The sequence below is a fragment of the Protopterus annectens genome, chromosome 5.part0 (assembly GCF_019279795.1).
Source record: "Protopterus annectens isolate FY-2018-M chromosome 5.part0, PAN1.0, whole genome shotgun sequence".
Classification (NCBI taxonomy): Eukaryota; Metazoa; Chordata; order Ceratodontiformes; family Protopteridae; genus Protopterus; species Protopterus annectens.
In genome coordinates, this window is record NC_056735.1 from 1,823,325,118 (window position 1) to 1,823,339,823 (window position 14,706).

The following is a 14,706-nucleotide window of genomic DNA, read 5'->3' on the forward strand; positions in this document are numbered from 1 at the left end:
CATAAGGTGAAACCTCCTCTTTTCCCTCTTGTTAAAAATGCATTTGTTTATACAATAGTTCTCTAATTTTCTCATACTTTTTCTATAAATTTATATTTTCTTATTATAATAGTCTATTTTATTATTTTTACGTTATTCATCATATCTTTGTATATTTTGGCATATTCCTGCTTTTTATCTTTTTTATTTTCCCAGACTAGATAACCATCTTTCTATTTTCTTTTAAAAGCAATCCACCATTCTGACCAATTAACATAAAATGCTTTCATAGTAAAATGATCCTTCCATAACTGCTTAATGTCTTTCTTTCCTTTTTCATTCCATTCCTTTTCATTTATTCTTTTTGTATCTTTTCTTATCATTATATACTCTTTATTGTTATATATTTCCAACCATATTGCCAAATGATCCAAGAGACCTGTTGCAACAGTTTCGTCTTCCATTATACATATTCCTTTTGATACCAAAAATAATCTATTTCAAATTTCAAAGTATGTCTCCTGTAAATACATGTTTTTACTCCATGTAACTGATTTTCCATATTTACTACCTCCCTCATCTTTTTTATATCTTTTCCTCTTCACCTTTTATTTCCCCTTAAGTCACAATTGAAATCTCTTTTCATTATTATGTCCATGTTTATAAACCATTAATCCAATATTTTCTGAAACAGATTCTCCCTTTCTTTACTAGTCATGTTTGCATATACAGCAATAATTCTATACACTTTTTCTTGTCATCTTACATCTATAATTGTCATTCTTCCCATTTTTTAACTAATATATCTTCCAGTATTTTCACTACTTTTCTACATATAACTGGTATTCCTGAACACTGTTCATAGGTAAGTACTAGGCTATCTGTCCGAAGCCATTTATAAGCCTAGCTGGAATGTGTTGGCTTTCACTGCCCCCTTAGATTAGTTCCATGTGCCTCTGTCCAGCAGAGCCATTGAAGTGATCCCTGGGGTAAACTTTCTGTTTCCCATCCACTCGTCAAGGATTCTCTTGAAGAGGGTTAGTAAGGAGCTCTGCCTAATGTAGATTGGAATCTTGTTCCAGAGCATGGGAAGTCACTGGGACAGGAATCTATCCCTCCAGCATGTCCTATTTATTGTTGTGGTGAGGTTTAGATCCCTGGAGCATGTGGCTCGAGGGGATATGGTTTTCTTTAGGTGGAGCATATCCATCAATTATGGGTTGGACATGGCCTTGTATGTCAGGCAGAGATCACCTCTGAGTAGGCGGTATGCAACCGAGTACAGCTGGAGTTTCTTCAGTTGAGCTGCATAGGGCATCTGCTTGAGGCCAGTGATATTCTTGGTGAGGTACTTCTGTGGTCTTTCCAGTTGTTGCAGGTGTCTTGTAAGGTACATCCCAAATGGGGCATTGTACTCTATGATGGGTCTGATGAGTGATGCATAGAAGGGCCCAATGACCTCTTTCAATCTGGATGCAAACTCTTTTGTGATTAGGTGGGCCACATAGAAGGATTTTCTAACCAGTTTGGCAATGTGATTATCAAAGGAGAGGTTACTATCTACTTGGGTCCCAGATCCCTTATTACGTCTTCCATATTTAGGGGGCTACCACCTATGTGGTAGTTTGTGGGTACTTTGTTTTTTCCAAAGGGGATGACTATGCACTTTTTGGCATTTAGCTTGAGGCCATGGTTTTGACACCAGGTATCTGTCTCAGTGAGACACTTTTAGAGGATGGCTATGTCAGCCGGAGAGTCAATTATAGCCCCTAGTTTGCAGTCATCTGTGAACTTGGTCAGCCACAGTCCTCGTGTGCTTGCCTGTACCTCTGAAAAGTATATGCCGAACAGGAGGGGTCCTAGAACTGAGCCCTGGGGAACGCCACTTGTAACCGGTTTAGAGTCAGACCTAGCTCCTGCAACTCTTACCATATGGGTTTTGTCCATGAGCCAGTTGGCAACCCATCTCATGATGTAGGGATTTATGTTCAGGCTGGTGAGCTTGTCTATAATACCTGAGTGGGGAATGGTGTTGAAGGCCTTTGCAAGGTCTAGGTAGGCTGCGTGGAGCACCTTTCCCTCATCTACAGTCTTGGAAACTGTCTCAAAGAAGTCCACCAGGTTTAGTAGGTATGATCTGCCCTTAACAAAGCCGAACTGGGTAGGGTCCAGTGTTTGGAGGTTTCCAATGTCACTGTTAATGAGATCCATGATGATGCACTCCATAGCTTCTTGAGCTATTGTCACATCACTTAAATGGTCTTGGTCTCCATCCTTATTCACATCCTATACCTCCCATATAGGCTGCTATGAAATGTCCATAATATACTGGACATTTTTTACCCGGGCTTATGATATTGGAATGTCTAATAAGTAATTCTGGTGTCTTAATAATGATTATGTTCTATGGGTCACCCCATATGTATACTTTTTGAATAAACTTTCTGAATTTTTGATACTCATTGTTCACGATATGATTGGTAAGCTTGCCAATTTTATGAGACATTCAATTTAAATTAATGTTGGTTCTAGTTTATTTAATATTATTGACAATCCATTAACACTTATGATATCATTGTGGCAGTGAAATGATTACCAAAGCTGAAACATTGTGCCTAAAACAGTTTAAGTAACATCATCTGGTATAAGTAGTATGAGAATCATGAATTGTATATATATATGTAAATATAAATATGAATGGGTATGCTCTTGTGATCATGTTCTTAATGTGATGCATTGTGATGGCTCTTTCAATAAAAATAAAAATGCCTACATGCTTTTATGCATAAGGATCAACATTAGGTTGTTGATATTGGGCTAGAGTTTTATATATGTTATATATATTTTTGGATATCTTTTAGATATCTTAAAAAAATATCTATGCTCACATGGCAGGTAAATGGTTTTAAAGTTTTGTTTTACAAATCGGAACGTGTATATTTTGGCTAATATAATTTTTGATCAATTACAATGTATGTGATTTAAAGAAGGACAGTTAGGATGCAAGTAGTAGTAATGCTTCATTATAATGGTTAATGTTTCTGCTAAATAGTACCTTTATGCCTGGCTAATGTAAGCCTTGGCTAAATAAAAAGGTTTACAACGGGGCTAATACACAAAGAAATAATTCGTATGTTACATACTTGCTTCGTTGCTAAAATGTTTTAGCAGATCCGGATTTAGATTCGTCACCGGAAGCAATATGAGGCATCTTGTGTCTTTGATCTTTTAATAATGAGTGGAATGCCTAAGCGGTTTTTAAAAACATTTTTAAAAAAAACATTTTGGTTCATTAGCTATACGATAGTCCTTGGAGTTATAGGATAGAAATGTTACTGGCGTGATTTTGTGAACATGCTTGGATGATTGGATTTATGTGTCTTAGTATAGACATAAAAGTTATATATATGGAGTCTATACTAAGCAGAATGTCATACCTGCCTTCTTAAATGTGGATTGACTATTGTTCTAATTAGATAGCTATTGATTGATTGATTAATTACTTAATTGATATGGTTTTTTGTATATAAACTGCAATGGTTTTATGTGATTTTGTAACCTGATGAAGCGCACCTGTGTGTGCGTGAAAGCGCTCGTTCAATAAAATCGTTTTACTTATTCATGGTGGTTCCTGGCAGTTTTTTCTACTCTCAGGTTTCCAATGTCACTGTTAATGAGATCCATGATGATGCACTCCATAGCTTTGCAGATCAAGCTAGTCAGGCTTATAGGGCAATGGTTCCCGGGGTCTGTTGTGGCTCAACCTTTGTGGAGTGGAATAACCATTGCTGTGCGCCACTCTGTGGGCATGTAGCCTGTGGAGAGGCTGAGTTTGAACAGTGTGTTTAGGTGAGGGGTTAGTTCATCTTTGAGATGTGTAGAACACAGCCTGGGACACCATCCGGTCCCATTGATGCTGTGTTTTTGGCTTTGGAGAGGGCTGTTTTAACCTGAGTGTCTGTGATTTCAGGGGCACTACATTCTTCTGGTATAGTTATGGGCCCTTTTGGGGATGAGAGGGGGGTGAAGTTTGCACTGAACCTGTCTGCCCAGATGTTGGCTATATCGGTTGGTTCAATGTATTTTGTGCCATTCTGCACTAACTCCGAGAAGATCTGAGAATTGCCACTTAGATTCTTGGCATAGCTAAAGAATGCCTTGTGGTTATCTTTGGAGTTCATGGCAATTTTTCTTTTGAACCTAGCCTTGGATGACTTTATGAGGGAATGTAGTTTCTTGCTGATACTGATCAGGGATGTCTTCCCTTCTTGGGATCTTACTCTTTTCTGTACTAGTTTCCTCCTTCTATTGTATAGCTTGTTTATGGCAGGGGTCCACTAGACTGGTTTTCTTTTCTTGGAGGAGTGAGTTTTGTTTTTGTTTGGGATAGCATGATCCATGCATTCTTGTAGGTGCCCAGGGAGTGCATTAGTAAGGGATTTTGCAGCTTGGACAGCGTTATCCTTTAGCATAGGCTTTGAAAATTCCCACCTCGGTCTTAAGTAACGTGAAGTTTGCTTTTGAAAAGTTTTTCACAGTGGTTTCTTTAACCGGGGGTGGTGGTGGAATGTGGATATCCAGAGTGATTAGTTTATGGTCAGATCTAACCAGCGAGGGGTTGACCTCCGGTGTGGAACACTGGTCACCCATGTTGGTGATGACCAGGTCCAATATGTTGTCACCTCTGGGGGGGTGTTGACCAGTTGATCCAGGGCATTTGAGTTTACAAATTCTAGGAAATGTTGGCAAGGGAGTTTGTACTTGAGTAGTTCTCCCAGTTAATGTTTGGGTAATTGAAATCACCCAATATCAGGGTTTTTGGTTTCCAGGAATGCGGAGTGGGAGTCCTGGGACATGGTGGGTGATCTGTAGCAAGCTATAATTTGAATAGCAGTTTTGCTTTTGGAGGTGTGGGTATGCTTGATGAATTTGGATACTCCCCCCCTGCCTTTTGTATTTCGGTCCAGGTTTTGTGGCCAAAATGTATGGTATGAGTTGTAGCCTGGAAATGCTGGGGTGCTCTCTGGAGCCTTAAACCAGGTTTCTGTTACTGCACATATATTGATTTTCTCCATACTGAGAAGTGCCTCGAGTGCGTGCATTTTGAGGTTTAGACTTCTGGCATTGAGTAGCATTACCCTCAGTTTTTTGTTACTTGTGCTAGTTACGGCAGTGGGTTTGTCTTTTGACCCTTGCCTAAAAAAGGCACTATGGGGGTGGCAAGAGCCTTGGCCAGAATTCAAAAGCCTAAGGGTGACAGGTGCAAGCTGTCTCTAGCAAAGCAGTGTGGTTTGTCGAGCATGTCATCCCAGGCTGACAGACACTGGATCCCCTTTGAATGACACCAAAAGCTTAGCCAATTGTTGAAATTGATAATTATTTTCTCTATACCGTGGTATTCTTGGTGAGGGCAGGATGCTACTCAGGTTCAGGATCATACCGGCCTTGGTTACGTGATCAGAGAGCTCCTCCATGTCTCTTTTCATGTAGTCCAGGGAGGTACAGCTCAGGTCATTCACACCATCATGGACAATGACAGAGTCATATTTGTACTTGTTCTGGAGTGACCTGAGTGCTTGTGTTATGTGGCGGATCCTGGCACCCGACAGGCAGCTAACAGTAACCTTCTTCTTGTTCAGCCTAGTGAGTGGGACGTCAGTGTGCCTGACTATAGAGTCACCTATTACTAGTGTGTTGGGTATGTTATTTTGCCTTAAGGGCTGGGATTGTGTGGCACACTGGTTTTGTGAAGTATGTGTTTCATGGTTTGTGTTGGGGGGTGGAGGTTGCTTGGATGCCTGCTTTGGAGGTCTCTGTTGCTTCTGCAGATTTTTATTGAGAGCCTCCAAGTATGTTTTCATATATTTATGTGTGTTGTTTGCCAGTGCTGGTTTCATAGGTCTATGTAAGACTGGTGGTGTGATGCATGTAATTCCCTTCTCCTCTTGACTGCCTGGTCCAGTCTTGGGTTGAGAGAGCTTGGCCTCCAGTTTGGCTGTATAATTGCATCTCTCGCATGTATTAGTGTTTGATGGAAGGAGGAGAGGGTTGTCTGTGTACATGAGGCAATTGTAACATTGCCTCAAAATGCCCAGATTCACCAGTTGGACCGGAGAGTACACCTGAAACTGCCCTTTGGACATGCCTGGATAGGGACAGTGAACTGTTTTATTGATTGGCTGGTAAGGTTGAATAGAGAGCCTTGTCCTTCTCTACAGTATAGGGGGGGGTCTAGTGCTAAGGTTTATTAGTGCTTGCTATGAGTTTTGAGCAAGTGCCGGTATGAAAAGTGAATGATTTGAGTGCTTAAGTTGAATGTTTGTCTAGTTCCAAGGGAAAAATTGAAGAGTAGACTTTGTGGAGCCAAGAATAGTTATATCCTAGCAAACTGGCGCTGCCCAGCACACAAAACCTGTTCATTCTCTATGCTCCATATTATTTTCCTATCCCATATTTTTTGTGTCTATAGCCTTTCTTCTTGTATCAAAATTATGTCCTCCAAAATAATTATATCAGCATCATATTTGTTCCACCATTCTAAAACAGTTATCCTTCTAGTAATATTTTTCATACTATTAACATTCACATAAAGAAATCTTAAATTATTTCTTTCCTTGTTTCTTAACTTAGGCAATACCATCTTATTCTATTTTATAAGAAATGTTTTATCCATTTCCTTTCTTCTTTTCCTTTATATTAATGGCTTTAATTGTTTTCTATCTTTAACTCTTCTACCAATTAAATTATTTTCCCTCTTACCGTTTTCTAAACTTATATCTTCTTCATTGCTAACTTCTGATTCTATCTCCAATTTATCTCCTTCATTATTTTTTTCAGTATCTCCTTTTTTCTAAAGTTCCATCTATTTCTATCTCATCTTCAATCATTTCTTGTTCTTTCTTTTTATTCTGATTTATAATACTTAGATCATTCTCTTTTTCTTTAAAATCCATCCATAAATGTCCCTTTTTTATGTTTATAACATTCAAGTTCACATTGTTTTGCTTCATGCCCTGTTTTACCACACATGTAACATTTTTTTGTCACAGCTATTAACTAAATGTCATTCTTTTCCACAAAAACAACATATATTTGGTTGTCCCCAGTATTTTACAATACCAGTGTTACCATCAACATTTATACCACCTGGAATATGTACAATTTTATCCATTTCCACTTTCAGAATAACATTATAATCCCATGCCCCAGTGAATAAGCCCCTATTTTCATAAACGTTTGAAATGTCTATTATTTCTTTACATATACTTTTTTAAAATGTTCTTTTAAAGTTCCTTTTTCCACTTCCATTTGAAATTGTATATGCTCTTTTTTTAGTCTCTCGAAAATATGCTTTTATTATATGTTCATTCCAAGGATTGTCATTCTGTCTTTTTTCATATTCACATCTGCACACCTTGTATAGTCTCAAAGAAAATGTCACAAAATGTCTCTTTGTTAATTAAGATAAATGCTTTTACTTTTTGAACTTTTACTCCCAAAGGTAAAATTACATTGTCCCATACGTCATATGTATTCAGTTCCTGTCCCCTTTTGCTTTGTATTGTTACCACAAATTTTCTTTTAACATTGTCTTTTCTTTTTTCTCTCACTCCTTCTCATGTGGCTGCTACTGTCCCTACATCTGTCTTCTTTGTCATTCTGCTACTTCTTTCCAGCATTGCTTCTTTGTCTCCTTAATCTATTTTTCCATAATGTCCCCTCATGAAACATCATTCTCACTTTAGTTATCAATTCTTGCAGTAAGTCATCTGGCAGCCCTCCTGATTGCAGGATTTTAACCATGCACTAATTTCCAGCTGTATCTTGGTTTGAACAAACAGATTTCTTTGAAAAGATTCCTCCAAATCTTTTACTGTGATGCTGCATAGTGCTTCTGAGCTGGCATGGAACTCTGATCCCTTCTGTTGCTGTTCCATCTTGCTTACCATCCTCCCAGCTGTTTCCGCACTAGGAACGGGATGTGCGCACTTACTCATGTACAAACAACTCCTCAAGTGCTCATCACAATAAGGGGAAGTTCCCTGATGCTCTGGTAAAATTTCCCCTAGTCAATATGAATACCATCTCAGATCTCGCCAGAAAAGAGGCCACTAGCCTAGTGGGACTGACCTAGTCAGCAAAAGGTAAATAGGAAATAAAACAAAATTCATACTAGTACTTTCCTTAAGAACTTCATTTCCTGTAAGAAAGAAAACAATTGCTTCTGAAATATTTAATGGGACAAATGCAGTCTTTTCCAAAAATAAAAACTGGGTAGTTTTTCTAGTTTGCTATAAAAGTTACATCTTCATTATACTTACCAATCTCACAATAGTCACCTTTCCATTCATCAAGGCAAATGCAAATGCCGTCTCTGAAAGTTCCATTGTTCTGACACTGGATAGCAGGTGGAGTTGTCGTTGATGGTGTAGTTGGGTGTGGCAAGGGTATAGATCCAGCAGCTTAATAATGAAATGAAAGAAACATAAATCATTATTTTAAGTAAGCTTTTCACATCTTTATCATACTGAAAGTCATTAACCAACATTTGGCTTGAAAAGAAATATAAAGGTACAATCCCAAGTTTGTAGACTTTTATTTATACATGTCTTCTACACATCACCAAAACATTTAACTTCATTTTATAAGCATCATTACCAGCAACTAATGAAAATCTCTAACCTAAGACTGGTCATGGGATTCAGAAGAAATAACACTTCCTGCAATCCTGTTTCCAGAAAGAATGCTCACTGCATTACAGGGAAGTGACTTAAAGACCTCTGTTTCATTATAGTGGAAAGAGGACTCTCACATACAGTGCTTCAGTAATCTCATTGGGAAAAGCCACATGTAAATGCAGCTGTCTGGGGATTGAGGCTAATACAAATTAGCCATGTAAGTTTCATCACATCCTTTCAACAGGATGGGAATAGCATGATAAAGCAATACAAAGACAAGTTCTACTGTGCTATTTGGGGAGCAAAGAGATAAAAATGTATGCGATCTTTTGACGGTGTACACCCATTCATGTCTATGGCAGGAGCAGGGCTGTTAGTGTGCGTGTGTGTGTGAGCATGTGGGTGTGCATGTGTGCTTGTGTGTGTGTGTGTGTGTGTGTGTGTGTGTGTGTGTGTGTGTTTGTAGGTACCTGTGAAAAACCATTGCCTGGGTTGTGAGATAACACTAGTGTGTGGTGCTTCTACCTGTATAGTGTTCCTTTCAGAGCAATACTAATTAGCCAGTAATGAGCTTTAACTCCATACAGATTTTGCATTTCTCTCAGTCTTATTTTATTGTTGTAATGCTATTAATACTTACCAGTAAAGACCAAATTGTGGTACAGAAATAATTGCTTTCAATTAGCTCATATGCTTCTGCCTTGTATAGTAAATGTGTGAAAAAATGAAACTACACACGCGATACAGTAGTAAAACTAAGCACCCACCCCCCAAAAAAGATATCTCCACCTAACCTAAACCTTTGAAAACCAAATCTGACCTTACTTTAATGTAAAAAAAAACTTAAATTAATACAAAGAATAAAATGAAACAAATTTCCAACCAGAAAGTGGCATTTCAAGTAAAATGAATTGCCACAATAAATTTTATTTATAAGGAAATTTGGAAGCAAAACAAAGCCTTAATACATGTGAAACTACTGCAAATAATGTAATTACTATATCCAACCAAAATGAATAGGAAATTATTTCTCAAACCAAAAAGTAGATGAATGGAGCATGTGGGGCCTAATTTGTGTGATGCATGAGACATTTCATGTTATATGATTAGGAAACTTGAGTTCATCAGTTTCACCTGTTGTCATGAAAATTGTTTCTTAATGTTACATTACCAGATATTTCACTTATCACACTCCAGATCTCACTTATTCCATATCTATCTGCTTATCTACCTATATATATATATATATATATATATATATATATATATACTTATAAAATCAGTTTACTTCTAATCCCATATACATGCTATTAGGTAAAATACATGTCTTTTATATTGTTCATAAATTAATGTGCAGTAAGTGTGCATCCTGTGATGGACTTGCATTCCATCCATAACTACATTTTGTTTGCATGGTTGTAAAGGCACTGTCCCAAATAGAATGATAGGTTGAAATAAGTATCACAGAAGAATGAATGTACATACAAATGTAACTATTAATCTTTCTTTGTGTGTGTGTGTGTGTGTGTGTGTGTGTGTGTGTGTGTGTGTGTGTGTGTGTATGTGTTTAGTGCAAAATGTCAAACATTCATTTGGTTGATATGTTTGTACTTATGAATGAAGTGCAAAATGCACAATATTCAGAACTCACATATGATCGACTGATGCTACAGTCAAATAGTTGTATGAATGGAATACTGTGTATGGCTGTGATGACTTACTAGAATGTGTATTGGGAAGAGTGCACTTTTATCTCTACAGTTGATTTATTGCAGAGAATTGCTGCTGGTCTCATGTTTCAGTTTCTTTCAGCTTTGGCAGTCATTCCTTTCTTTGGGAGATTTCTCCCTTCTTAAGGTCTGTACAAGAGTCGGAAAATATAAGCTTGGGGAGATGGAATGCTCATCTATGACATACTAGCACAGGAGATGCAATAAGTTATATTTTAAATTTCAGACAATGGATTTATATATTTCCATTCCTTTTGTCTCTGTTTACATTTACAAGAAAAAAGACAAAAGGTCACACATATATTACAGATCACATATGCTACTAGTAGAAATACAAAAACATGCAGCATCTTTAAATCAGTTTTCTTTATGCTGGTACTGCCTGAAACCATGTAACGTGCTATTTCAAAAACTAAAAACTAAAACCCTGTGACAGAGAAGAGAGGGTTTACTGCTGTGAAAAAAATGCTTATTCCAAAAGTAAAACTCTCTGACAGGGAAAAGGGAGCTAAGTGCTGCTTTTAAAAAGTAAACTCCTCTGACAGGACAAATAATGATCACAGATGTACAAATAAATTAAGGGTATTAATTATAAAAGTAAACCCTCTAAGAGTTAAAAAAAAAAAAAAAAGTTCATTGCTGTGTAATATAGCAAAAGAAAAGTACGCGCAAACCTTATGACATTGATTATGAATTGCCTGTACTGAAAAATATTAGGCAAAAGAGATGAAATATAAAGCAGTTCAAAAACTGCAGCATAGAAAGTCAGCAGATGTTTAATGTACAAAAGATCAACCAAGTCTGGTGACAAACAGAATGGAAATCTTTGGCATCACAGTATTACTAATCAGCATAAGTGAATGCATGTTTTACACTCCAGTGTTGCAACTATTCAAAGTAAAACCGTCATGGAAAATTTATAAAGTTTTCTCTAAATGTCCTATGAGAGCTGGAATATCTGATGCTGATGGACAAAACTTTTTCTTCCTTTTACTATTTTGAGTGCATTGTTAAGATATTAGAACTTGTAGAAAAGTTAGTGGAACTTGTTACAGGAAATATATTTGTACAACAAAAGGTAGATTAGACTTTCTGTCAGTGCTGTATAACTCTACAAGATAAAGCCAGAGCATTAATTGATGAAACAGAAATGCTAAGACAGCTGGGGACTGATGTCTTCAAGCACATAGGGAGGCACACAGACAACAAAAGAAAGAGAGAGAGAATTAATAACACTAATAGAATAAATGATACCTGAAAATGAGAATAAAACGAGAAAGAGTTTTACAAGGCTGTTAGCTAACCTAGGCCAGCAAGAGATGTGACAAAGGAAAATGAAGAAATAAATGGTTCACTTATCCAAATTACTTTGAGATTTCTGTATAAGTAGGGACAGTAAAATATAAACGTAAGCTTGAAAATGCTTAGCCAAGTAGCATCACAACTCAAAAACAGAAGGAGCAAAGCGACCTGTTGGAACCTGAAAGACAAAGGAAATGTCAGTCTCAGACCAAGGCTAACACTATGTGCCAACAGTGTAAAAAGAAGAAATTGTGGTAGGAGCTACAAAAGATTACCAACATGGTGTTTAAGAAAGAGGTAATTGGGAGCATATTTTTGGGGAGTGTAATGAGTTGACAGTTTAAAAATTCCCTGCAGACTATTCTATCAGAAATACTGGGTGAGCAAATTAATATAACTAAGGACATTATTTTTGAAATATGGTACAGAATCAGAATTGCCTAGACATAGTAAGGCCTTGCTGAGTCTAATTATGTTGGCTACCAAAAAAGCAATTACCAGAAAATGGAAATCAAAGTCTAAACCAACTGTACTAGAAATAGTGAATATAGTAACAGCAATAATGGGATCTTCAGAAAAGGGTAGCAGCAAATTACATACAAAAAAATGAGAATTTTGAGGGTTCCCATCATGTAGTCGACCTTTTTACAAGTTCAAACCACATATGGTTCAGACCATACGTTCAAATTTGTACAAGTTTGAACGTTTGAATGGAAATCTCCATAAGCAGAGGTTTTCATTCACTTCAATGTGGTGTGATCTCAGAGTTGGTTTATTTAAGTAGCAGGGGGTGGGGGGGTATAGGGGGCCTTGCCCCCCTGCTTACAACAATTTATTTTTTTGTCCGTTGTATTTTTAGTTTTTTTTTTACGTAGTCAAAGTTCTGTAACTTCGAACATAATGGTTTGACCATTAGATGTTTGGAGTGACGGAACTTCAACTATCTGATATAGACCCGAATTTTGATAACAATACATGCATAATAATATTTTGGAGGAGGAATTAGGTTTAAAAGAAGGCAGGATTTAAATGAGCTATATAACATTTGACTGATAATGACTGCATAGATTATAAGTGTTTCATAATGTTTGCAACTAAAAATATGTCAATATGGTTTGTTTTCATTTATACAAATGAATGCAGATTGTGATTGTACTGTTAAGCTAACCACTACACGTAAAGTCTGGAAACTGTATATAAATTCCAGTGCAAGTCCTTGGAGGGAACAAATAGTAAATTAAAACATTTATCTTTTTTGTTCGACAAAAATGAATGGTGACATCCCAAAGGTAAACCACACTACCTTGAAAATTGAAAATTCTGTGTCCTACTATGCAAGTATTGAAAAGCAACTTCTGAGGATGCAAGAGTTAAATTAAAAAATAAAAACATAAAAACTTTATTTTTTGCCACCCCTCCATGCCTTGCTAATTATATGTACTAACTCCGAGACTGCACAATCTTCAGGGAAGTGGAATATGCCCCTACCCAGGGATTGTCAGTCTCACATACCTGACAACCATCAGTATAGTCGACTACATGTGGTCGATTTAAGAGATGTCAACCAAACTCCCTTTTGACCAAACCAATGGAGCCCAATAAAACAATGTCTGCCAATCCATGCTTCTTATACTGAGTTGACATAAGAATGTTATGCTTCTGTAAGAAACTTGCAAAAGAAAATAATTCCCTCAAATTTACGGAAGACACAACCAGTACATAAAACAACAAAGATAGTATTTGAAAGTCATAATAAAACATGGAAAGACATTGGACTGAAGATCAGGCTAACGTGCTTAGTGCTGCTGAAGAACAAACAGTTACAGAACTCAAAGCTGGAAAAACAAATCTAATTCCAAATGGGAATGAACAAGAAGTCTCAGCTATACTTAATGCTGAGCTTAATCCAATCAACTAACAGTCACTACTTATATGGGAAAACTCAATGCCAGAATGAAATGTACAGAGACTTCATGCAACATCTAATGATAAACCCATTAAAAAAAAATGGGTTTGTCTTATCATGGTCTAGATGAAGTTAAGACTTGCTGTTTTTACTTATTCACTTACTAGTGAAAATAGGAATAAGCTATTGGTTCAGAGACAAATACTCATGAAAAGACGTCAAACATGCTTTAAACTGATTTTGTGTCTGACTTTGTGGGCTAGATGAAGTAGTACCTAGCTGGCTCATGGTGCTCTTTCATGCAAATCTGAGATTATAGTACAGCACCCCCAGAATATGATGCAGAAACTGTGCAGCTATAGTTCAAGGGCAGTCTGGGTGGAAGATCCAACTTGACCAGACATAAGAAGGCCATGCTCCCCTTCCTATAAAAGGAAAAGAGAATAAAAGAGAGATTGTAGAGAGGGCTAACTCAAAGAAAACTGCTACGACTATCCGCTATTTTTAAAGCAAGATGATTCCTCTCTTTTGGGAGGGAATATTAGAGCCAAGAACAAAGACTCTTGAAAGGAGCCAGCTTGAGAATTTAGTGGGAAAGACTGTGGAAAATCCTATGCATCTATTTGAAGGAATACATGGATTTTGCCTGAGATTATTTTGGAACATATAGTGAATGAACAGCCAGAAATGTATGGCTTTGTTTTGACTTTCTGCTGAAGATTTAATTGACTTTTGTTTTATCTTAAATTCTCACTGTAAATAAAACTGCACCTGCATGTTAATACACTACTAAAATATATGAATGCAATCATAAATGTTGAACCACAAAAAAATATCAATTTTTGAACCACAAAAAAATGTCCGTTTTTACAGTATCATATCTGTTCTGGTGAATCACAACTCAGTAAATTGTGAGGAAGGGCTCTGTCATGAGTTGTGCAGGAAGGCAAATACTTGATTTGCAGCATTTTATTAGTTAATGAAGCAAGAGTTGTCATCAAATTCCATATCGACCAAAATATTGCTTGAGACTCTTACTTGTTACCATGTACAAACATGGGTTTAGACATTTCCTTCAAATATCATAAACTCATCTGGTAGACCCTTCTTA

The 14,706-nt window shown here is 37.0% G+C and overlaps 1 protein-coding gene across 1 annotated transcript in view; it reads right to left on the reverse strand.

Moving 5' to 3' along the window:
• Positions 1 to 14,706, reverse strand: part of ADGRG7 (adhesion G protein-coupled receptor G7) — a 974,993-nt gene that overhangs the window by 764,843 nt on the left and 195,444 nt on the right. Inside the window, exon 2 of the mRNA XM_044071646.1 lies at positions 8,301 to 8,441. Coding sequence (XP_043927581.1) covers positions 8,301 to 8,441 — 141 coding nt within the window. The remainder of the gene's footprint in view (positions 1 to 8,300; positions 8,442 to 14,706) is intronic.